The sequence below is a fragment of the Lepidochelys kempii genome, chromosome 9 (assembly GCF_965140265.1).
Source record: "Lepidochelys kempii isolate rLepKem1 chromosome 9, rLepKem1.hap2, whole genome shotgun sequence".
Classification (NCBI taxonomy): domain Eukaryota; kingdom Metazoa; phylum Chordata; order Testudines; family Cheloniidae; genus Lepidochelys; species Lepidochelys kempii.
The window spans coordinates 91,769,307-91,794,542 of NC_133264.1; the positions used below are offsets into that span (position 1 = coordinate 91,769,307).

The window sequence follows — 25,236 nt, forward strand, 5'->3', positions numbered from 1 at the left end:
GGGAATGAATTTATGACCTATGGGGAAATTTTGAGCACAGATGCACCCTCCCCCCAACCTTGCTAATTTGTCTATGTCGATCAGCTGCTTGTTGAAATAAAATACCACACAGATCTGTTTACACTATGTTGAACTGATTTACTTATAGCATAGCGTTAGGGTTTGAATAACTAAGAAAATCCGTAGCAAATTTGATCATTCAAGGTAGAATTATAAACTACAAGAAGAAAGAACAAAACCAATACAGAAACCATTTGATTTTATCTTTATTCATAAAGTAATGATTTAATACTATAAATTCAAAACTACACATACCAATCGCTTTGATTGATTCTCCAGGGAAAAGTGGCGCCTCTTCCATCTGTGCCAGCTTGTTTCCATCCCTCAGTGCCTGGCAGAAATCCAAAACCATGAGTAAATCTCACATTCCATCTGCACACCATCGATACACTTTGCTGCAAAGTGCTTTTGCTAAGAGGTTATGGGAGCATGAGAATGTGTATCCTTTTTCCAAAGCACAACTGTGTTAAACAATGCTGCATTAGAAAACAGGGCTTGATATCGTAGGTAACAAAGTATTTATTATGCAGACATTTAAATATTAGTAACAAACCACTTACACGATTAATTTAACGTGCCAGCTACATATATAGTGCACAAAAACGTAAGCAATACCATTTGCCCAAAATTAGGCCAAAAAAATTAGGCTAATCTTTGTGTTTTTAGGTTATCATCTACTCAAGAAGATTTAGAAGTGTTTATTTAAAAGCATTTATATTCTTTATTTCTCGACACCTTATTAAAATAGCTAACATTTAATTATCAAAGAGAATAGTATGAGAAGTTTAATTATTTAGCATTAAATAAAATCAAATCACATTATATGTAAATATATATATATATATATATCAGACAGACAGACACATTCTACTATACCCTACTTGACAAGGTACCATTGTCGTAAGCACCACTTGGTCTGACGGAGATATTTTATAGAGATGATAGAACTAAGAATTCAGATTATAGCTTGATGTCACATTGTTTTCCAGAGAGTCTCAAAAGCCGGTCAATATAAATTCAGGGATTGATTTTAAAGCTAATGTTCAGGTGAATGGCTTCCTCCTTAAATACTGCAACAAGGGGCCTTTAGTTTTCTGCTGATGTTTGTAACGTTTTGAAGAAGATTTTAGTGGAGAACTTAAGGGTTTACAAAATTTTTAATGACCATATAAAGGAGCTGACAACACAGGATGTTTTGGTGAGAGTTTAGGATTTCCATTTTAAGTGTTTGGTGTAAAAGTTGGAATATTTTACATTAGAAGAGTATAAACAGTGAGCTAGTTTCATAGTATATAGAAACATATACAGATACTCATCCCTTGTAACAAATTTCTGACTTGCAAGCAAGGAAATAAGATTATCAGATATTTTATATTTTTAAACACAAACCTTTAACATTAAATTGTTTTCTTAGCATACATTCATATGGGCTTTTTGTTTTTAATTTTGTCTGAAACTAGCAGAATTTGGTATCTAAGCTCTATCATGGAACAGGGTGTAGTGTAGTAGTCAATGGAACTACTCAGGTGCTTGAAGGTAAGCACATGCTTAAGTGCTCTGCTAGACTGGGGTCCAAGTGCAGTGTTATAATTTATATTTCATGACCTCTTATACAGTCACAAAAGCGCTACCTAGGCAAATGGGGTTTCCTTCCTGCACCAGACAGAATATAATTCCTCCTTCATTGTCAGAAACATAACTTTTAATTTGAAAAATGACATCAAAGTAAAATATTTTTGAAAATCATTATGGTATGTGTAATTTAAAGATGTATTAATTTCATTAGGAAATGCCAGTCCTGACTGATCGTTATCAAATTATGTTTTAAAAATTCCTGACACATTTGTCTCTAAGAAAGAGCACTATATCTCAACCAAATGTAACACAGTGGTTGTTGAGTTCAGAAGCAAATAAGTTGCTTAAGCAAGAAGTTGCATAAATTGGAAGTACATAATTTACCTTAGGCCCAGATATATAATAATTTATGTACTCTTTATTAAAGAATTTATTTATCAATGCACGTGTCCAGTATAAAATAAAGAGTAGGAACAACATTTATATTTATATTTCCCGATATAACCAAACATTTTTAGACATACCAATATGTATAATGTTTTCTGTATAGTACACAGAAGACATCTTTTGAATGAAAGCAAAAATATCCTTATAATTTACTGTAAAGACACTTCACCTACTCAGTCCCACACAGGGTCACTTTTCTCTTGAAGTGCAGAAAATCTGCAGAAAATCTTAATGAATTAGGGGAGATGCATGCAGGTAAGACTAGGAATTTTTAACCAAATCTTTATAAGAACTTCAACACATTATTTCATACACAATCTGGTATGCCAAAAACCAAATTCTATTGTTTTAGCAGTTAAGCATTGTATTTTGCTTTTCATTTATCAGAAGTTCTACATTTTAAGAGGGGGCTTTCCTTTAAATTCTATTTAAAGTCAGAGTTCAACCACATTACTGTCCAAGTAGTTTTCTCACAGCTGATTGTCTAAAAACATTTAGAATCACAGTTTATTTTCAGCAGAAGCTTTCTCCCCCACCCTCACAAAGAATATATTCATAGCTAAGCTTTTGGGAGGTAATGTTGCCACCATTTTAGATTCTTATGCACGTTATTTGTTCAGAGCCTTAAAAACGTAGTATTAGAAAACAGGGTTTTTTATAGCTACCCATTAATATTATTAAATTAAGGTGCAATAAACTTTTAATAAACCCTGAATCCGAAGAAAAGAGCTTCAGAAGCAATGCATGTTGCCAAGTCCCTGATGGTCTTCATGATATCTCTGGCACTTCTCCCTTCTGGGGTTAAAAATTCTGCTTGTGGGAGAGGGCTGTTTCTAGTTTTTTGGGTGTAGTTTGTTTGTTTGTAATGATAGGAGTTTAGAGGTAATATTCTGAAATTCTCTATTGCTCCCCAGAACTTAACAATGGAGGATTTCTACATACTGTAGATGGGGCTATTATACAGTAATTTACTACACAGTTAATGAACAAACGAGGAGTAAAACTTGCCACCTGATCAGCTTCTGCTTCAGAATGATAGCCATTGTGTCCATCCTGAATCTCCTGCATTGCATGAGACAGCAGTAGGGCAAAAGAGGGGTAATAAGAAAAAAACATGCAGACAACAGGTGAAAGGACAGAATCACACTTTTTAAAGAGACAGTAGATACTTCAACATCAACTTATTTATTCAACACCTTCCACTCTTTGCATAAACTACTCACAGCTATTAGGCCCAGCTATGACACAATATGAAATGGAATATTTATTTGCAGTCTCACGAAAAGAGTCAGTGCAGGTATCAAAGAACACAAAGTATGTACTGTCTTTTTAAAACAAGCAACCTTATAGCAGAGAAAATGCAGAATATAAATTATGTATGCCACATGCTTAAAAATAGAAGAAATTGAGTATTGCTTGTTGTAGTAGTATAAAGGGAAAATTCATGCGTTTTTTATTGTAGAAAACAATTAAATATTTTCCATATCCATTAGTATTCAGATAATCTAAGGAACTGTTGTATTGTGTAGATCACATGTTTAAATGTTACTATCAAAAACATCTGTTAAAAATATACACAAATTACATCTATTAGCCAAAAGATTCACATCTCTATGTACTTACACTTGTTGTATCATATTGGGATCTCTTTTACTATATAAATTACATCATAAAAAGATCCCTGTGTGTTACAGGCAAGAACACAAAAGGTCATTGGGTCATATGCAAGTTTTTTGTTTTGTTTTTTACTACTTTCAGCCAAAATTATTCTTCAGTCTGATTCCAAAATTAACTGGAATGAAACCACCATCATCTTTCAAAGAGTTGGATTACATTCCAGATCAATCCCAATTCACAAATACAAAAACTTCTCGTTTAACAGATAACACTTCTTGTCTTAAATCTGAAAGAAAGACAGTTTATATCTGCTTTGATAAATATAATTTTAATCACTTCTATGAAACCCCCAAAAGAAAACAAATTAACAGAAGGGGTTACATTTGTAGAAAACATAGGTTCCATTGTTTTTACATCCTTCTAAAAAAATTTACAGTGCAACAGTCACCACTTTCAAATGACACAGGATTCCCAACATTTAGACCTTATTAAAGTGAATATAGTAGTTATTTAAAGCTTAGGCCAGAGAAATGGCTGAAGACTGTTTCTATATTTAAAATCCAAAGAAAGGTGGATGCTAGAATCCCAGGAAAAGGAAAAACTGGAAGAAAGGCAATTGAGCTCTAAACCGACAGATTACGGATGACAGAAAGTATGCACAGGCACTGAAGATGGTTTTTCATCCTTGAACATTTACTGATAAAGGTGAAAAACCAAAGAAAACAATCAAGTTTTATTATTTTAACATATTTTCTTGTGTTATTTCATTCCAATTTCTGATAGATTTGCCCTTGAAAATATTGATCTTTGTGTATTACAATTATTATACAAATCCAAGTAGCTTTCAGATGTGAAAATAATTGATTCATCTCAAACCAGGGGATCAGGCTTAACTGATTTTTTTAATAAATGCAAACCCTTGTTTGAATGACAGGGTTAAAATATTTAGAGAATAAAATCAGACTATTAACCCTCTCTTTTCTCAATTGATTAATGTTCCAAAGTGAAAGAGAAAGCTATGAATTTTTATATCATTAAACACTGGATAAAACCCAGCCTCTAAAATTATCATCAAAAAGATGTAGGTCATTGCATCTAACTTCAATCCCAACTTTCTATTTTGCTCAAGGGCTGTATCAATTAAGGTAAAACATGTATGAATGCAAACATGAATTGAAATCTTATTTAAATAGAATAAACAAAGACTTACTGTTTTTCCACAAACTACTACTGAAATTCTTTAGCATAGATAACACATTAAACTCACTAATACAGTGCTCTGTAGTCCAAACCATGTAAGCATCAGTCATGAGCATCCGTTTTGTCGGAGTTAATATAATAAAACTGAAGTTTGCACTGCACATTTGTAACATAACTTAAATATACGGCTCTCTCACACATTGGCTTTTACTGCTCATGAAAAGATTGCAATGGCAAACAAGCTGTTGAGCTGCATAGCAAAATGGTCTGATTGGTTCATAAAAAACATTAATGACATAAAAAAGAATACTAGGCACGCTAAGTTCTCAACACAGCACAAAAGACAAACAGGTAGGAGGCTGTTTTGCCAATAGCCAAATGTATTCTTACCCGTATATCAGGCCTCTTGTATACCTGTTAGTTAAAATACAAAATGTTATCCAACAAAATGTGCATTCAGATGTTGCTTTGTGACAGAGACGACATCAGGCAGCAGATCAGATTTTCAGAAGAGCTCAACTCCCACTCTGGTACTTAAATTAGTAGCAAGATTTTCAAAACTGCACAATACACAGCTGCTCCCTATGCATTCAACAAAGCGTGCTGAGCACTTTTAAAAATCTGGACACTTCATTTTAATGTCTACATGGGAGTCAAGCTCTTGAAATCAGGTCCTAAGCATCTTTTTATTCAGTGACAACATACTAGTGAAAAATTGAAGAATTTAGTAATCCTTTTGGATAGTATATAGTAAGCCCACAATAATAGCTATGACAAATGATGGCCCTACATTTCTGAGTCAAACACCGGAGTGTAGTTAGCTCTAACTTTTCCCTAACTTACTTCCAAAACTTTCTAGGCAGCCATTATTATCTAAGTGCTTTCCACTAATGCCACCTCATTCAAGGCCACCACGTTATTACTAAGTTTTCAGTCAGGTGAGATTTACATAAGAAACTATGAATTTAGAGAGTTAGATTGCCCCCAAAACCAAGTATGCTGCTTGTGTATGGCACATTAGTACAAGTCTAACAAGAAAAAGCAAGCTCAACATGCTTCAAATTCCACATTCCCCTTTGCAGCACAATATGTTCCCTCCTGACCTTTGTATTTTTGCAAAAGCTTTGTGGTGGAGTGAAACTCCCACCATGGAACACAGAGGAGAGGGAGCCATGATACTCAGAATTTTTTAACAACTGTATGTGTTGCTTTTGTGTATATGGATTCAGGGACATACCAACAGACATTTTAAGAAACAAAAAATAGATAATCATTCAATCTGAAGTGCACAAGCTGATGGGGAGCCATCTGAAAGCCAAGAAAACTGATGAGGAGTACTTGTGGCACCTTAGAGACTAACCAATTTATCTGAGCATAAGCTTTCGTGAGCTACAGCTCACTTCATTGGATGCATACTGTGGAAAGTGTAGAAGATCTTTTTATATACACAAAGCATGAAAAAATACCTCCCTCCACCCCACTCTCCTGCTGGTAATAGCTTATCTAGAGTGATCACTCTCCTTACAATGTGTATGATAATCAAGGTGGGCCATTTCCAGCACAAATCCAGGGTTTAATAGGAACATCTGAGGGGGGGGGGGTAGGAAAAAACAAGGGGAAATAGGTTACCTTGCATAATGACTTAGCCACTCCCAGTCTCTATTCAAGCCTAAGTTAATTGTATCCAATTTGCAAATGAATTCCAATTCAGCAGTTTCTCGCTGGAGTCTGGATTTGAAGTTTTTTTGTTGTAATATCGCAACTTTCATGTCTGTAATTGCGTGACCAGAGAGATTGAAGTGTTCTCCGACTGGTTTATGAATGTTATAATTCTTGACATCTGATTTGTGTCCATTTATTCTTTTACGTAGAGACTGTCCAGTTTGACCAATGTACATGGCAGAGGGGCATTGCTGGCACATGCTGGCATATATCACATTGGTGGATGCGCAGGTGAACAAGCCTCTGATAGTGTGGCTGATGTTATTAGGCCCTGTGATGGTGTCCGCTGAATAGATATGTGGGCACAGTTGGCAACGGGCTTTGTTGCAAGGATAGGTTCCTGGGTTAGTGGTTCTGTTGTGTGGCATGTGGTTGCTGGTGAGTATTTGCTTCAGGTTGGGGGGCTGTCTGTAGGCAAGGACTGGCCTGTCTCCCAAGATTTGTGAGAGTGTTGGGTCATCCTTCAGGATAGGTTGTAGATCCTTAATAATGCGTTGGAGGGGTTTTAGTTGGGGGCTGAAGGTGACAGCTAGTGGCCGTTCTGTTATTTTCTTTGTTAGGCCTGTCCTGTAGTAGGTGACTTCTGGGAACTCTTCTGGCTCTATCAATCTGTTTCTTCACTTCCACAGGTGGGTATTGTAGTTGTAAGAATGCTTGTATGCATCCGATGAAGTGAGCTGTAGCTCACGAAAGCTTATGCTCAAATAAATTGGTTAATCTCTAAGGTGGCACAAGTACTCCTTTTCCTTTTGCGAATACAGACTAACACGGCTGTTACTCTGAAACCTGTCAAGAAAACTGATGTTATGTATTCAAATCTGCCTGTCTAGCTAAAGAGGTAGGCAGTTTCCAAGGGTACAGCACTTTAAAATAGCCCAGACCAGAGTGACCAAGTCACAGATAATCGTGGTGAGGTCTGCATCAGAGTGACTCAGAAGTTTTAGCTAGGGCAGAATGCATTTTGCAGCATCCTGTTACCTATGAATTCAGCAATGAGCAAAGAGACTCCTGAGTGTGCATATTGACAAGACCAAGGGTGGAATAGCCCCTCAAGGAAGGATACAATAATAATCCTCCCCCACCCCATCATTACACTTATTCCTAGATATGCTTTCACTACAACTTCGCCTCTGATTTTTTTGGGCTGAACTTAAGCCAGCTAGTTAGCTTTCACCCACGGCTAAGTAGGCCAGACACTGGGAAAGCAAGCAGACTAAAAGATGTAGATTCAATCAAAAAGGGGAATTGTTGCCCCTAGTGATCTCACACACATGTTGAGCAGAAGGAATGACAGAAGAGAACCTTCGTATTGAGACCGTGATGCAAGAACCCTCAGGAAGAGCAAGAATTATAAGCCACTAGACTCTACCCATTAGACCTGAACATGAACAGTTTAAGCTATCGCATTCATTCCCACAGATGACTCAACAGCACCTCCTGATCAACCAGGTCTAGCAATTGCTTGCTTTTGTAATGAAGGCAAGTTGTATTCTGAGCAATCCACATCGACAATGGCCCCAAACTGTATATTTTTAAACTAATCATGAAGAGCAAGTATCCATCTCAAAGCTTCTTCTGAACTTTAATTAGCAAGACTGAATGAAATTCAGAAAGGAGTATATTTGCTCTCTCTTGCTCACAGTTTTATTCAGCCTTGAAGACAGAAGTTCTGTAACAGTGCACTGCAATTCAGGACTATATTCCTGCTTTAAGTCTCAGTTTTTGTACTAGAAATTTAAATCAAAAAACTTAGGGGCACATTTTCAAAACTGCCTTTACATTTGTATAATCAAAAATCTGCTCACAAATTGGGAAGACAGACTAAGTACCCAATTTGCGCACGCAAACAACTCTGAACACAAATTTAGAAGTCAGCTACCTATATGGTTTCTTTGATGTGTTACGTTCTTTAAATGCCAATCAAGATTTTAAAAGGCACTGAATGCAGTGTGGTTCAATGGAGAGGGTACCAGTCTGCGAGTCTAGAAACTGGCTTTCCTTTGCTGACTGGGTGACCTTGTGAAAGTCTTTTAGCCATTCTACACCGCAGCTTCCTCATCTGTAAGAGGAGGCTAATGAGGTTCACCCACCTTCAAAAAGCACTGTGATATCAACAGATGGAAAGCTTTATAGGCACTATTATATTATAATCATATGGATTCTCTTTTGTTTGCCATTTACTCATCTATAACAACTTTTTCATTTAATATGTTGGCCAGTTTTACACGGACATTCTAGCTGATCAACTTGAAAGATTACTTCACAACCATTACAATCTATTGTGTAAATATGGTAAGTTAAATTTATTGGATAAATGCACAAGTCAATACATATTCTATTGCCTAAACTTAATTAACTTTGTATTAGTTAAAAGGTACCGTGTCCATTTTCAAAATGAGAAATGCTAATGCAGATGCATATCAAAATTGTGATGAAAAGTGTGTGAGGTATCTCTGGATACTTTACTTGGATCATAGGAGGAAGCAAGCATGGCGACCTCATCCTTAAAGAAAGCCATACAAAAATTAGTGCTATTTGGCATGATTTACCCAAGACCAGAATAGGAAGGTTGCAATTAAAGACTCAGATGCTTTGACAACTGTGTGGAGAAGTTTGCACAGCATCTGCCCATGTTGCTCTTGATTTTAGTTGCTGCTATACAAAGTTTCTCACTTACACATACATTAAATTCACCCACTTTAAAAACAAATTGTGACATTTAAAACATATTGTGTATGCAGTAGTCAACTGATTTTCCGGAAATACGTAAAACCTTGGATATTCCATGGCAATCAGGAGGCAATAGGACAGTAGAACTAAGTATCTGAAAGAGAGGTTATAATGCAAAGGAGGCCCTTTTCCAAAGCAGCACTTGGAAAACACCATATAGTAGCTTCTTAGCTTTTAAAAAAAATATGCATTATTATTTAGGATAGGTAAATAAAATTTTATGATTAGAAACTCTGCAATGTGATTTGCAAATGTGGGAGTTTAGTTCATTCTATCCTGTCATAGACATGTAATGTTAAATACAATTTATAAACAAGGGGGATTTTGAGCATAGAAAGGTTTAATTTTTTTTTATTTGTAACAGACAGAGAATGAGATGGATTTAAATGCTGCTCATTAGGCCTCAAAATATTTCTCCCTTTTAAGTAATGTGCAAGATCAGTCTGGAATAGAGAACCAGACTATTTAGATTAAAAAACTGGTTCTCCTCTGGAGGAATGCATAATAACTCAAATGGTGAATTGAACACTAAACTCGCAGACTTGGATTCTGCTAAAATGAAGTCCTTGATCTACAGGGCAAATACAACAGACAGTTGTAATGCAAGGTTTCCCACAATGCTTTATCAAAGACATCAGCCTTGACCCAGAGCGAGCATTTGCAATTCAGCTGCCAGAGTATAGAAGAGCTAAGCTTTTTCTGAGTACAAGTTGCTGACTGTGCCAACATAGTGACAAACTCTGTGAGGTGAAGTTTTAAATAGACTAAGATCAAATACAGTTAGTAACTTCATCTTCAAGCTCACGCTGAATTTGACCTGCAGTCACAGAAGTTAAGGAAATATGCTGTTTGTACAGAGCATTCAAGGCCTTTTAAACCCAGAAAGCATTGGTAGACTATTTTAAACTCCAGTTTAAAGCAAACAAGATAAAATCTTTATTTAGACACTTTGCATCCAGAACACACAATTTTGTTTTAATTCCAGGGAAGAAAGAGAATATAAAGCACATGGAAGACCTGAACTTAACAGCAACTTTGGACTTTTATGGGGACTGGAAACAGAGATAACACTTGTGTCAATTTGCAGTGCAAGAGAGATTTAATACACACTGCTCCTGATAATACTTAGTCCTGCCAGGAGCACAGGGGACTGAACTATATAACCTCTTGAGGTCTCTTCCAGTCCTATGATTCTATGTAGGGAAACAGAAGAGAGCATGAAAAGGGAGGGAGGAAAAAACCCAAAGATTCTAATCAGAGCTAAGACATTGCATAATCATTGTCTCAATGACATCTATATTGTTGGATGAGAAAAAACAAACAAGAGAAAGTCTGTTCTGATTTATAAAGGGACATCGTTCCACAAATAGTGACATGTCACATCAAAACAAAGGAAGAAAAGTAAAAATAGGTAAATGTTCTTTTCACACCTGGAGAAGATATGCTCATTTAATATTCACCAAGGCTAATTATATTTAATTTTTGTGAAATCCACATAGCTCAATTCTTTCTCCTGAGTGCATGGTGCATAGACAAGATTCCAAACCAAGAAACAAATGTTTCATTCCTATAATTAAAGAAACCAATTTCCAGAAAATTCTAGACAAAAATCAAAGGAAAGAAGAAAATCACACCATGACTGTAAAATACCACCTTCAAAGTTTCCTTTCTTTTTCTACCTACCTTTTGTTCTGTAGAACTCAGTGAAGTTACTCTAAATGAGAGAGAAAATACAAAGAAAATCTTTGCACCTCTCTATTCGCTGTTAACTGACATTTGACTCTCAGATGGGCAATGATCCACTCAAGTGTTTGCCATGTAGATAAATCAAAGTAGCAAGAAGTTTCCTGCCCACCCGTTTCAACAGACTGAACAACTATTTTTGTATTCCGCAAATGATAGATGTCACTTACCCTGTAATCTCTGGATACACTGTCTGATGGCACAGAACCTGAAATCTGACTAGAAATGGTAGCAGCTATGAGCTGTTTACACCATTCAACATGGGATCCTGTAGGGCTACAAGAACAAAATAAATATTTCAGAGTATTTAGCAATGATTACTACTTTACACTGAGGAAGTGCTGAGAACATTTAATTATACCCCACATGAATACAACCAACAAACAATTACACAAACACTAATGACATTATACTCTTTAAGAACAGAGTACAACCTTTTTGCTGAGCAGATTACAGAGAAGAATTCAATTTTGCTGGAATTTGCCATTCATTTTGATTCAGACGTGCAACTGTTAATCTACAAAAATGTTCAGGGCCCTGGGGACATGAAGCTCCTGATTCCCTTATCAGATATTGTTAAAACTATTCATATATTTCTCTTTAAGGCCATAAAAAATAATTTATTTTGAGCAAGTGCTTCCAGGACCTAAGTGCTTTCAAGAATTTCATATATGTGACACTATTATTCAAATAAGGCCTAAGAGATAGAAAGCTATTCTAACACTGCCATTTAAAAAGAAATTAGATATTCTCTAAGGGAACACCTCTAAAACAATAAGAAAAGATATGTATAACTCTTCCTCAAGGGAATTTTCTACCTAGCTGTATCTTCTTTTTTGCATTTGCTAACGACAGGGAGACCCATTTCACATTACTGAACCTTGTAGTTTAGCAAGCACACAAGACCCCCCCGAAAGATACTGCATCAGGCAAGTCTACAGCAGAATTTCACTCATCTGGACTAATGTGTGAGTGAGACTGGGACAGTGCAGATTGGTGAAATTCAGAGACTAACAAATATGGAGACTGGGGAGGATCCACTGTAATTGGACACCAGCCACTTTTAAGTGCCCTAGGTCTATTTCAGTACATTTCAGTGTCAGATGAGAGGATGGGGGGGGTAACAGGATGCTCCCCATTGCCCTGCTGTCCCTGCTCCAAGCACAGCAGTATAATCTCAGATTGCGCTTCAACAATTTAATGAATTTTAGTGAGGTGAGGTTCTTCTGTATACATAGTGTTTTAATTGAAGTCAGGAACAGAAAGTACAATACATTTTAAAAATAGTATATAATGAACAAACACACACGCTAATTTTGAATTCTGGGATACTCCCAGAATGGTATAAGTGAATGACTAATAAATCACAAATGTACATAGCACAAACAGGTAAAACTGGGATTTGAGGGGGCGTGGCAGATTGTTCATCAAGAGCACAAGATACCACTTCAGAGGCCTTTCACACACTAATTGCACTGTGCCATAATGAGAAACAGCATAGGGTTTCAAGAGGTGCTGGCTGAAGATAAGCGTGGTGAGCACTGCAGCAGCTACATATCTGAAGTGGAAGACCATCAAGTAATTTTTAGTCATGGATTTTATTAGTTCTCTCCCTTGCTGCATAAACTTTACATAGCACCACTTCTTAATATATGGTTTCATTATTAAAAATCAATTACATTCCTGCTTCAGAGAAGTCGCTTTTACCATAGTTAGTCTTGAACTGGATTTTAGTTTCACTTGCGTCTTTTGCAGAGACCTCTACCCACATTTTGGGGAACAGAGGAAGTGTATGAATTTTTAGCTACAAGTCCAGTTAATGATAGTATTTCTCTCTCTTTTGCTCACCTGTCTCTTTGATCTTACTTACTGGCCCTCTCCTTATCACACAACACACAGTCAACCTGTGGAACTCTTTGCCAGAGGATGTTGTGAAGGCCAAGACTATAACAGGGTTGAAAAAAGAATCAGATAAGTTAATGAAGGATAGGTCCATCAATGGCTATTAGCCAGGATGGGCAGGGATGCAAAACCCTGCTCTGAAGTGTCCCTAGCCTCTATTTGCCAGAAGCTGGGAATGGGTGGCAAGGGATGGATCACGTGATGATAACCTGTTCTGTTCTTTCCCTCTGAAGCACCTGGCACTGGCCACTGTTGGAGGACAGGATACTGGGCTAGACAGACCATTGGTCTGATCTAGTATGACCGTTCTTATGAATCACAGCAATGATGAATGTCAATATCATAGGAGGAAGGAGACACACTTCATGCACAGGCTAGGCTTGCTTTGATGTTGCAGCAGCTGCACATAAAAATCTTTCCTCTTTGTGCCAGGAGCTGCAAGGTTCACTATTGGTACCATGGTACTGTTCCTCACATATGCATAGCATGCCCTCTCCCCAGCCTACCACTGGTATCAAAGGAATACTATTCCCTTCCAATTTCTGAACAAAAATATTTTGAACACTACAGGTAAAATATTTTTAAAATAACCAACTCTTTAATTATCTAAATTCCAAATTTCCATCTTAACCACTGAAAAGATACTCTCCTCACATGCTCTGATAACTCTAACAGCTAATGGAAATGTTACTGAACTTGCAAGAAAATTCTCTTTTGGAAAGGTACGAGCAGGAGGAGCTTCATCCCAAAAAGGTATTGGGCAGAAATGTATAAATGTCTGAAAACAAGACTGAAAGTGGCTCCTCACTTCCCTTATATAAATAAATACTGCTAGTTTAACAACATGCTTTTCACAAAGTAGTTTGATATCAAGCAACATCCGCTATAGTATATTATCCAGAAATCATTCTTTCCTATCATTCCAAGCCCATTAAATGTGTGTCAGGGTGGGAGGAGAAAAAAAAGGGGGGAGAGACTACCCTGATACCACAGTCTAAAGCTAATATGAAGCCCAATGCTATTACTATTTTGGTGCACTTTTTGCTTGATTCCAGCTGCTCACATTCCCCCCATATTATCCATCAGTTTGTGCATATTAGATTTGTTTTTGTTGACGTAACATACATAGGTATTAGAAGCTTTTAAACGCTCTCTCAGATACCACTTAAGGAAGGTAAGTTAGGGAATAAATCTTTTCCCCATTTTTAAGATGTCAAGTACATCCCTCAAACTGGATGGTTTTGCATTTGTTTGTGAGGTGACGATGCCCATCTCCAGATTTATGTCACAAACGCATCCTTGCTTGAGCTGCACCGTCAGCTACAGGGCACCGCGGGGTGGACAACAACAGTCCCAAACTTTCTGCACTAACTCACGGGGAAGTTACTTTTCCTTCACCTGTACCCTCTCCCCCTCGGCTATCCATACCGCAAGCGAGGGCTGCCCGTTATGTTCCTCCCAGAGATGGTCAGCCCACGAAGGGGGGCCCGGCTGGGGAAGGGGGCGCTGGCTCCCCACAGGCCCGGGCCCCGTCCCCCCGCCGGTCTCCGCCTTCCTGCCGCCGCCGCCGCCGCCTGCGGGTCTCCTCAGGGCAGAGCGCGGCCCCGCGCACGGCTGGGACTTGCCCTCGCCCCGCCGGGCGGCTGATCCAGGCCCCGCACTAGTGCCCGGGGGACCCGGAGCCCGCGAAGCGGGACGAGCCCCGGCGGCCGGGCTGGGGGGGGAGTGTGGGGGGGACTTGCCCCGCAGCGCCCGCCAGGGAGAGCGGGACTGGGAGCGACCCCGGGACGGAGGGCGGGCTGCTCACCTGTCCAAGGTCTCCACGCTGGGCTGCCGGGAGCCCGCGGCGGCGGCGGCGCCCCCCAGCCCTGTCGGCCGCACGGATCTGCGGGCCCCGCCGCCGCCGCCCTCCAGAGCCGGCCCCGGCGCCCGCTCCATCCTTCCGGCCGGGATTTGCCGGTTTCCCGCCGGGCCTCACTCCGCCAGCCCGGCCCCGGCGGCGGCAGGAACTGTCACCTGGCGGCGGCGCTTACCCACAGGCCTCCGCGGCGCCGAGAGGGCGGGGAGCGGGCGGCCAGGCAGCGCCCCTGAGCGGGGCTGGGCCGGGCCGGGCCGAGCCGCGCCGCTCGCCCCTCTCACGCAGCGGGGGAGACGCTCCTGTGTCCGTCACAGCGAGGGGCAGGGGAAGAGCTTCCCACAGCCCAGGGCCGGGGGGGTCTGCAAAGGGGCCAGGGGGTCACCCGCCCATAGCGCCCTCGGCCCCTGCGCTCCCCTCTGTGCACCAAGCCTGCCTGCCCCCCGCCAGCTTGCCTGGTAAAGCTGAGCGCGCTGGGGATCACAGCTGTTTCAATTAGGGACAGGCCTGACGTTGGGGTCTTTTTCTTATATAGGCTCCGATTACCCCTCACCCCCGTCCCTAGTTGTCACACTGCCAGTCACCTTAGTCACCTGCATCCGATGAAGTGAGCTGCATTTTCTTTATTAATGTTGAGATTACATTAAGAGGAAATGTCAAGAGTAACAAGAAAGGTTTCTTCAGGTATGTTGGCAACAAGAAGAAAGCCAAGGGAAGTGTGGGCCCCTTACTGAATGAGGGAGGCAACCTAGTGACAGAGGATGTGGAAAAAGCTAATGTACTCAATGCTTTTTTTTGCCTCTGTCTTCACTAACAAGGTCAGCTCCCAGACTGCTGCATCACAGCATGGGGAGTAGATGGCCAGCCCTCTGTGGAGAAAGAGGTGGTTAGGGACTATTTAGAAAAGCTGGACGTGCACAAGTCCATGGGGCCGGACGAGTTGCATCCGAGAGCGCTAAAGGAACTGGCGGCTGTGATTACAGAGCCACTGGCCATTATCTTTGAAAACTCATGGCGAATGGGGGAAGTCCCAGATGACTGGAAAAAGGCTAATGTAGTGCCAATCTTTAAAAAAGGGAAGGAGGAGGATCCTGGGAACTACAGGCCAGTCAGCCTCACCTCAGTCCCGGAAAAATCATGGAGCAGGTCCTCAAAGAATCAATCCTAAAGCACTTACATGAGAGGAAAGTGATCAGGAACAGTCAGCATGGATTCACCAAGGGAAGGTCATGCCTGACTAATCTAATCGCCTTCTATGATGAGATTACTGGTTCTGTGGATGAAGGGAAAGCAGTGGAGGTATTGTTTCTTGACTTTAGCAAAGCTTTTGACACGGTCTCCCACAGTATTCTTGTCAGCAAGTTAAAGAAGTAGGGACTGGATGAATGGATGATAAGGTGGGTAGAAAGTTGGCTAGATTGTCGGGGTCAACGGGTAGTGATCAATGGCTCCATGTCTAGTTGGCAGCCGGTGTCAAGTAGAGTGTCCCAGGGGTCGGTCCTGGGGCCGGTTTTATTCAATATCTTCATAAATGATCTGGAGGATGGTGTGGATTGCACTCTCAGCAAATTTGCGGATGATACTAAACTAGGAGGAGTGGTAGATACGCTGGAGGGCAGGGATAGGATACAGAGGGACCTAGACAAATTGGAGGATGGGGCCAAAAGAAATCTGATGAGGTTCAATAAGGATAAGTGTAGGGTCCTGCATTTAGGATGGAAGAACCCAATGCACCGCTACAGACTAGGGACCGAATGGCTAGGCAGCAGTTCTGCGGAAAAGGACAGTGGACGAGAAGCTGGATATGAGTCAGCAGTGTGCCCTTGTTGCCAAGAAGGCCAATGGCACTTTAGGATGTATAAGTAGGGGCATAGCGAGCAGATCGAGGGACGTGATCGTTCCCCTCTATTCGACATTGGTGAGGCCTCATCTGGAGTACTGTGTCCAGTTTTGGACCCCACACTACAAGAAGGATGTGGATAAATTGGAGAGAGTCCAGCAAAGGGCAACAAAAATGATTAGGGGTCTGGAACACATGACTTACGAGGAGAGGCTGAGGGAACTGGGATTGTTTAGTCTGCAGAAGAGAAGAATGAGGGGGGATTTGATAGCTGCTTTCAACTACCTGAGAGGTGGTTCCAGAGAGGAAGGTTCTAGACTATTCTCAGTGGTAGAAGAGGATAGGACAAGGAGTAATGGTCTCAAGTTGCAGTGGGGGAGGTTTAGGTTGGATATTAGGAAAAACTTTCACTAGGAGGGTGGTGAAACACTGGAATGCATTACCTAGGGAGGTGGTAGAATCTCCTTCCTTAGAAGTTTTTAAGGTCAGGCTTGACAAAGCCCTGGCTGGGATGATTTAATTGGGGATTGGTCCTGTTTTGAGCAGGGGGTTGGACTAGATGACCTCCTGAGGTCCCTTCCAACCCTGATATACTATGATTCTATTAAATAGAGCTTGGAGGAGCTCATTTATCTCACTTTAATGAAAGGGTTGTTTAGTTATGGTACTAACCTGCTAATTAAAGTGATTCAACAGGTTTAATTTTTCTTTAAATGTCAAATGTAGCCTATGCCCAAAATTTCAGGGAGTTTAAACTATGGGAAGTTTGAAGTGTGTTGAAGTTACTACTGGATGACTGAGTCTAAATAATACAGATTTTTTACTTTGATCCTTTTGATAACATGGCCAGTTTTGAAAGAGGGGAAGAGTATACTGCGCTAAGTATATTGATCTTCTGTTCTGTAACTGGTGGCATAGCTTTTATTATCAATCAGATTACAAGATGATACTGGAGCAGCAAGCTCTTCCTGTAAAGAGGAAGTAGGGTTGATATCAAAGATTTTCACTAATGGCAGTGGTAGATTTAATTTAGTAAGAACTCTAAGGAATCTGGTTAAAAAGTCTGATTGCATAACATTTGTTCCAAGTAGCCTGCCAAATGAAAAGAAAAAAAGAACAAGGCTTATAAACTTTAACTGGAGTTTGAGATGCTCTCATACTTTTTACACAGATTTTTAAGAAGCACACATGTTTAAGCAATAGCATCTTTAGTAATTAGCAAATATGCTAGTTCAAATATGCCGAGACCAAACCAATTGAAAAGCATTCCAATATTTGAGTAAAGTATTTAAAAAACCCTCTAACAAGATAGGTTTAATCAGATGTTGAAGTCGGGTTTTTATACTGACATCTTTTTCTTTTACTCATATACATGCAGCTGGATTTTATGCTCTTTTACAAGTCACTCAATTATGAAGAATTATAGTGTGCTAGAGACCCAATCTGATAAGTCTGAACTGTAACAATTTTGCCATTTACAAAGCAGCTAAAAACTCTACATTTTCAAAATATCAATGTTTTGCTGAGCAATGCCAATATCCTCAGTGCTGTACAAAACAAAAGCAAGACTCTGCCTTGAAGAGTTAGCAGTCTAAAAGACAGGTTCAGAGAAGACAGCAATGAGGGAGTTAGTTTATAATCAGTGTACCTGTATTGTGATGTTGGGATGCAGAGAATGTGCAACAAGGGTAAAAAGTGAATTTTTAGAAGAGTTTTGAATAAGGAAAAGGTAGTGTGAATCATAGAATATCAGGGTTGGAAGGGACCTCAGGAGGTCATCTATTCCAACCCCCTGCTCAAAGCAGGACCGATTGCCAACTAAATCATCCCAGCCAGGGCTTTGTCAAGCCTGACCTTAAAAACCTCAAAGGAAGGAGATTCCACCACCTCCCTAGGTAACGCATTCCAGTGCTTTACCACCCTCCTTGTGAAAAACTTTTTCCTAATATCCAACCTAAATCTCACCCACTGCAACTTGAGACCATTACTCCTTGTTCTGTCATCTGCTACCACTGAGAACAGTCTAGATCGGGGTTGGCAACCTATGGCCCGTGTACCAAAGACGGCACACAAGCCGATTTTTAATGGCACGCTGCTGCCTGCCGGGTCCCAGCTGCCGGCCCCGCTCAGCCAGCTGCCGAACCCAGGCCGGCAGTGGGCTGAGCAGGGCCGGGACCCCAGCAGGCAGCAGCACGCCATTAAAAATCCTGCCCCCGCACCACTACCACGGGGGCAGGATGAAGAAGCTTGGTCCTGCCAGCTGCTGCTGCAGGGCAGGCAAGCTCCTCCCTCCCCTGCCTCTTCCCCCAGCGTGCTGGGTTCCTGCCCCTCCTCCTCTCCCTCCCTGCCCCGGATCAGCTGATGGCCTTTGCAAGGGAGGGGGAGAAGCCAGCCACAGCGCACTCGCTGCTCTGGGGAGGAGGCCTTGGGGAAGGGGGGTGGAATCGGGGCATATCTCCTCCAGCCCCCTGCCGTGAGCCGCTCTGGGCAGGGGGCTGGGAGCACCCCCACGACCCTACCCCACACCCCCAGCCCTCTGCCCTGACACTTACACCCTACCACACACTCCGTCCCTGATCGCTGCACCCCCACACACACACTCCCAGCCCTCTGCCCTGCACCCCCCACAACCCCATCCCTGACTTCAGCACCCCCACACATACCCACATTTTCTGCCCTGCCTGTCCTTCCTGAACCCATCCATGACAGTACTTCAGTCATGTGAGTGATCCCACCAAGTCTCTGTTGTTCCAATCACATCATAATTCCCTGACTGTGCCAGGACTTCCAGTTCTCCCTGCTTGTTTCCCAGGCTTCTTGCATTTGTGTATAGGCACTTAAGATAACTCGCTGATCGTCCCACTCTCTCAGTATGAGGCAGGAGCTCTCCTCTCTTGTGCTCTCCTGCTCGTACTTCCTCCCGGTATCCCACTTCCCCACTTACCTCAGGGCTTTGGTTTCCTTTCCCCAGTGAACCTAGTTTAAAGACCTCCTCCCTAGGTTAGCCAGCCTGCTTGTGAAAATGCTCTTCCCTCTCTTTGTTAGGTGGAGCCCGTCTCTGGCTAGCACTCCTCCTTCTTGGAACACCATCCAAGAAGTGATGTAACACAACTGGGTGGTCATTCCAGGCCTTTGAGATAGTATACAGGTAGGAATGGGAGAAGGAAACCAACATTTTGAAGCTGGCAGTGGTAATCACAGTAGTGGTGCATGGTATGTATGTGCAGCTTCCTCATCATTTACATCTAAACCCCGTCTGATATAAAAGAAAAAGCAGAATAATTTTTTTTGGGAGAAGTATTGGGGGATTTGTCACAATGAAGATTTACTCCAGTCATTTCAGCACCATGGTATAGTGCAGAAACATAGCACAATAAAAGACTGCCCAACATTGCTCTTAAAAATGCCTAAAAATTCTCTTCTCATTCACCCTCCCTAAACTAAGAGTTTGGCAATTTTCATATAACTACCTTGGTCAAACACAATTGAGCTAACTGCTGTGTAAGGCCCAGTTCTACAATCCACTGCTGTGTCCATGTGGAGCCTCAGTGTTCACCAGCATGCAGTGAACTGCAGGATCAGGACCTAAATAAGCAGCTTAAAACAAACAGAAAAAGCTGTGTATTAATAATGATCATAGTTTTCACACCTATATCCATGGTCACGTTAAGGTTAAAAGGTTAGCATCCTATAACAAATAGAAGCTTAAAGAATTAGAAAGGTTCTTTTTTGTATTTAAAATTACTATTTTAATAGAATTAAAAACAAGGATTTTATTCTAAATCATTGTCTTGAGAAAGAATCCAAGTGAACATATAGCTAAGTTAGAGGTTTTCAAAGAATGAATTTCAGCTCTAGCTACATAAAAAATGCAGTATCAACTGTATTGGCAATATAAATGAATTGTATATATGTAATGAAACAAGTGCATTAAATCCTTTTCACTGTATTAAACTTTCCCAAACAATAGGTTTATCATTTAGTGTTTACAAAGTAAAAACTAGGTTTTCTTAACTCCTCCTGCATACTGCTGAAAAAGATTCTACTGTGTGTTTGATCCAACTACTACAATTCTCAAAAACTGTAATAAAAAACTAGTTTTTTATAAACCATATACAAATAGAAGGCCATTACATCAGAATCTGCATAGTTTTTAAAATTTTAAGTTATACTCTGCCATAGGGATAAGTAGCCATGAATTTGAGCTTCCTTGTTCATTAGATGTACTGCACCCAATTTATCTTAACATGCTAAGATCTTGGGGGGAGGGGAACTCAAAGCTGCTGCTCCAGATACATATGCTGAATAATATATAAAAGACAGATTCAGGGGAGAGTAAAATTGAGAGGACAAATATAAGTGGAGGTAAGCCATATGTCCTTAGAACACACACAATACAAGCAATATTCTGAATTTCCCTGAAAAAAACAGTGCAATTTTCTTAGCATAATATTTACTGTATCAAATTAAGAGGTGCTTTTTTATTTCTATGCAAAATACTATTTCTAAAATGTTCCAATGTTCTCTAAACTATCTGATTTTTATGGAACTCTATGCTTTAAATTTAGCTTTTGTACCCAAATATTTACACTTTACAAAAACTGGAGAATTTCTAATAAACTATATTTTATATACTTACACAAACTTAATTTATACATATCCTATTGTATTTTGCTGTTACATTTTGTAGATCAAAACTTACATGTACAATAATTTACAAAGGTAGAAGCCTCAAGTGTCAAACAATCCCTTTAAAATAACTATATTATCTATGAACAGTCCTTTACAAATCCTATATTGCAAAATGTACTCAATTGCCTGAAAATCATTAAAACTTCCAAGTATATGCAAATATGAATTAAAATATCAAGTAGCAAGGTTTGTGCTGCCTTAAGTGCTTGTAATTCTAATGAAAAAATACCTGAAAGTAGCAAATTATAAATGTAACACTAGAAGCCTCTGAAATAACTTCAAACCAAGTTCGTTGAAAGATTCAGTCAATGCACAATCTATTATCTGCAAACCTTATACACTGAAATCCCTTTAAATACTTGATAAAGAATAAATTTGTTAAAGGAATAGATTAAATACACTAGCTACAAATTTAAGAGGTTCCCAACTCATTACCCATAATCTGAAGAATTTTAAACTATTTTGGTATAAGAACTGCTCTGAATAGGCATGTTTCATTTTAGAAAACATATAAAAGCTACTTATTGCTACTGTTGGACATTTAAGCAAAGTCTTTGTGGATCCTATTTTTTAGATTTATATGCGTCTTCTTGAGAACCATTCTTTATTTTTGGCAAATTAATGAAAGCAAAAATCCAGAAAATATTGCTGACAGATCCGAGAATCAAAAATATATGTAGTGTTCCACAGCTAACTTTAAAAAAAAAAAAGTTTGCAACTTATTTTCCCCAAAGCCACCACAGTCCTCATCCATTTATTCTAAAATCGTCATCTATGATATAGAAGTTAGCCTTTTTATACAGTTATCTTGTTTTTGGATACGTACTGAGCAAGTTGAATTGTTAATTACAAGTTTCTTGGCACCTAAAGTCCTCAGATTTGGAATTATTTTAAACAATAAAAACTGGAGTAGTTTTCAGTTTACTAGAAAAAAAATCTATTTCTGAGCACTTTGCTTCTGAAAGTTCAAGAAGATAATACAACTCTCATTTTTGCCTCAAAAAGTCTAAGGCCCCTAAGGCTACAAAGACTTATGCACATCCTTACATTTATACACTGTGAATAGCCCCACTGAAGTCAATGGCACTATTCACAGTGCATAAGATTAAGCACATGGTTATGTCTTCGCAGCATCAGGACCTAACGATGCAATAAATTAATACATACTAATGAAAAAAATCAAATCATATTTCTAATTGTATCAAACTTTTACAAAATACACTTCTAACGCATCCCATATAAGTTTCCCATGTTGGATAACATGGTTCCTGTCCACAGGTTCTGAAAGGCACAAATGAACTGAAGAGAATGCTCTTTCAAGTCTTCCAACTATGGAGACAATCTAAAAAATTTCATGTTAGGAAGAGGTCCAATATAAGGCATTCAAATATTCCTTTTTGTACTATAGATCTACATTAAGCACCACTTATGGTTACAATGTTCAGAGAAAGAATCAAACATTTTTTCCTTCAAAAATGAGTTTGCACATGGGACATCATTTGTGAGGGAGATGCTGATGAGGTTGATGAATTGGAAATCTTGGAATTATTTGTGATCTGTAGTTCTTCAAGTCTTCTCATGTAGTCATCACGCAATGCTAGGAGCTCCATGTAACGCTGCTCCACTGGATTTGGTTGCTAGAAAAAAAAATCCAATAAAGGTGACTTTTTACAATGTTACTTTGACCATGTTTCCTCAGCATGAGGTTGTTCCAACTCCACCCAACAATCCGGCAGCACCCAACATTTGCACTCTCCAGCATCCCGAACAGCAAAGCCTTCTCAAAAGCGTTTCCTCGTATCTATCCTCCCTTCCTCACAAAAAGATATTTATATCCAGCTTTGTACAAAGCCAGTTCATGCTACTTCAATATCAGTCAGAAAAGCTTGCTGCTGAATGATGAGAGGGTTATTTATTCCCTTTTCCCCATTCTCAGGCCTTGTTTATACTACTGTGATAAGTCGACCTAAGTTACGCTATTCCAGTTACATGAACAACATAATTGGAGTCGATGTAGCTTAGGTCAATGTACTGTGGTGTCTACACCATGCTATGTCGACAGGAGATGCTCTCTCATTAACTTCCCTTACTCTTCTCGGAGTTGTGGATTACCAGAGTCGACTGGAGAGCGCTCCCCCATCAATTCAGAGGTCAATTGCAGCAGCGCTGATCTACCAGTAAGTGCAGACAAGCCCTTAGATTGACATTGCCGCAATCGATGCAGTATCGATTTAGTGGGTCTTCTAAAGACTGGCTAAATTGGAGGGAGAGCGCTCTCCCATCGGCACAGCGTGGTGTAGACACCACAGTAAATTGACCTAAGCTACGTCGACTCCAGTTATGTTATTCATATAACTGGAATAACCTAACTAAGGTTCGAATTACTGCAGTAGTATAGACAAGGCCTCACGCACGTCATGAGCATACCTAGCTCTTCACAACCGAGGAATTGAAAAGCTAAATCCTGGTGTCTTGCTTGCAAATGCTGCTAAATCATCAAACTAGACCAACAACATATTAGCATCCTTATAATTAAAAAAGATGATTGGTTTGTTTGGGTTTTTTTAGGAAGGGGAGGGGATGTTAAATAAAACCTTTGTACCTAAGTTTTCCGAGTTCCTCCAAAAAATGCCAGCGCATTTTCTATTAGTAAATTCTCTAATGAAACTCTGGACATCTGTTTTATGAAATTTCTTGAGCTTCAAGAAAAAAAGCTACTCATATAAATAGCAGTTCTTTAACAGGGGGTGGGGTGATAGGCATTTCCCTTTCCATAAAACTTCAAATAATTTCTGCCTGTAGGGAGGAAACGATAAATTCAATAGAAAAGAGATACTGCACGTGACAAACTCAGACACACAGCCTTCCAGGTCCCCGCAGGACCAAATAAAATGCCACATACCTTTAGGGATAAATAAATTAATTGCTTTACTCCCCTCCCATGTAATCTATTTCTCTAACATTAAGCAGCAGGTGAGATACTGGTACAACAGGTAGAGTATGAACCAACTATAGAAGCTGTTGGATTCAGTTATTACCCTAGAGAATCAGCAGGAAAATAGGAAAGCTGTCGATCACTATGCCTAACTCTAAAGGAATACTGCACTAGGAAACTGATCCATTGCTTGCACAGAAGCCTCAGTTGAGCTTTTTGTAATGATGTTGAAAAGAGTCTTGTCCCATTTACACTAGCAGTTAAAATTCAGTACTGGTTCAGGGGAACACATCAACAGTGAGTCAATTTCCTAGTGAAGATGGGGCTTAAACAACAGGGGGAAAAAAATCAGCAACTTCAGAGTCTCTTTCCTCAAAAAAAGGTAAAAAATTCAAACTGCTCAAGCAGGCAACATTTTTCATCATTTGCTAGCAGTGATGGAGAATCCTCATCTACTTTTCCACCTATGCTATAGTGCTCCAGGGCCAAAATCTTTGTTTGGTAATGGTAATTGGCACCTCAATCCAGAACTTTAATAGGTAAGTGGCCAGTGGCCATACGCTAGAATCCTTAGCTTTCTAAAACAAATCTGTAGTTCCACCTTTTGCAAAATGCACTAGCCTTTCAGCAGAAGCAACAACAGTTTTGAAATGAAAATGCCGAATTCAAACTGGCAGCATACTTATAAAAATATATAATACATTGGATGGCTTTTTTCCAGCTCCAGAGTGCTGTAAATAATACAAAAGATCAACTACATAAGAGAAACTGAGCTGCCTGAAAACTCCTGCTCATTCCCAGTGGCTGGATGAAAAAGACTGCTTTTGTCAAATACCTTCTTCCCCTAACCACAACTCTTCCCACTTCTTAGGGAAGATAGCAAACATTATGATGCACTACCTTTCTCTGCTCAATTGA

At 40.0% G+C, this 25,236-nt stretch overlaps 2 protein-coding genes across 15 annotated transcripts in view; both read right to left on the bottom strand.

Moving 5' to 3' along the window:
- The window catches only part of MTMR1 (myotubularin related protein 1), a 52,886-nt gene extending 37,846 nt beyond the window's left edge, over positions 1 to 15,040 (bottom strand). For 2 of the 9 annotated variants that reach the window (XM_073358357.1, XM_073358350.1), the window contains exons 1-5: positions 14,804 to 15,039; positions 11,265 to 11,370; positions 5,290 to 5,313; positions 3,091 to 3,144; positions 316 to 391 (exon numbers count right to left, since the gene is read on the bottom strand). In XM_073358357.1, coding sequence (XP_073214458.1) covers positions 316 to 391; positions 3,091 to 3,144; positions 5,290 to 5,313; positions 11,265 to 11,370; positions 14,804 to 14,934 — 391 coding nt within the window. In that variant the 5' untranslated portion in view covers positions 14,935 to 15,039. Of the gene's footprint in view, positions 1 to 315; positions 522 to 3,090; positions 3,145 to 5,289; positions 5,314 to 11,264; positions 11,371 to 14,803 lie in introns of those variants that run through there. The other 7 variants (XM_073358351.1, XM_073358358.1, XM_073358354.1 and 4 more) reach the window with 7 other exon arrangements.
- A 5,332-nt stretch (positions 15,041 to 20,372) lies between these two features.
- MTM1 (myotubularin 1) overlaps positions 20,373 to 25,236 on the bottom strand; it is a 75,739-nt gene continuing 70,875 nt past the window's right edge. For 3 of the 6 annotated variants that reach the window (XM_073358368.1, XM_073358365.1, XM_073358369.1), the window contains one exon: positions 20,465 to 23,020. In XM_073358368.1, the coding sequence (XP_073214469.1) occupies positions 22,853 to 23,020 (168 nt within the window). In that variant the 3' untranslated portion in view covers positions 20,465 to 22,852. Of the gene's footprint in view, positions 23,021 to 25,236 lie in introns of all 6 variants that reach the window. The other 3 variants (XM_073358366.1, XM_073358367.1, XM_073358370.1) reach the window with 2 other exon arrangements.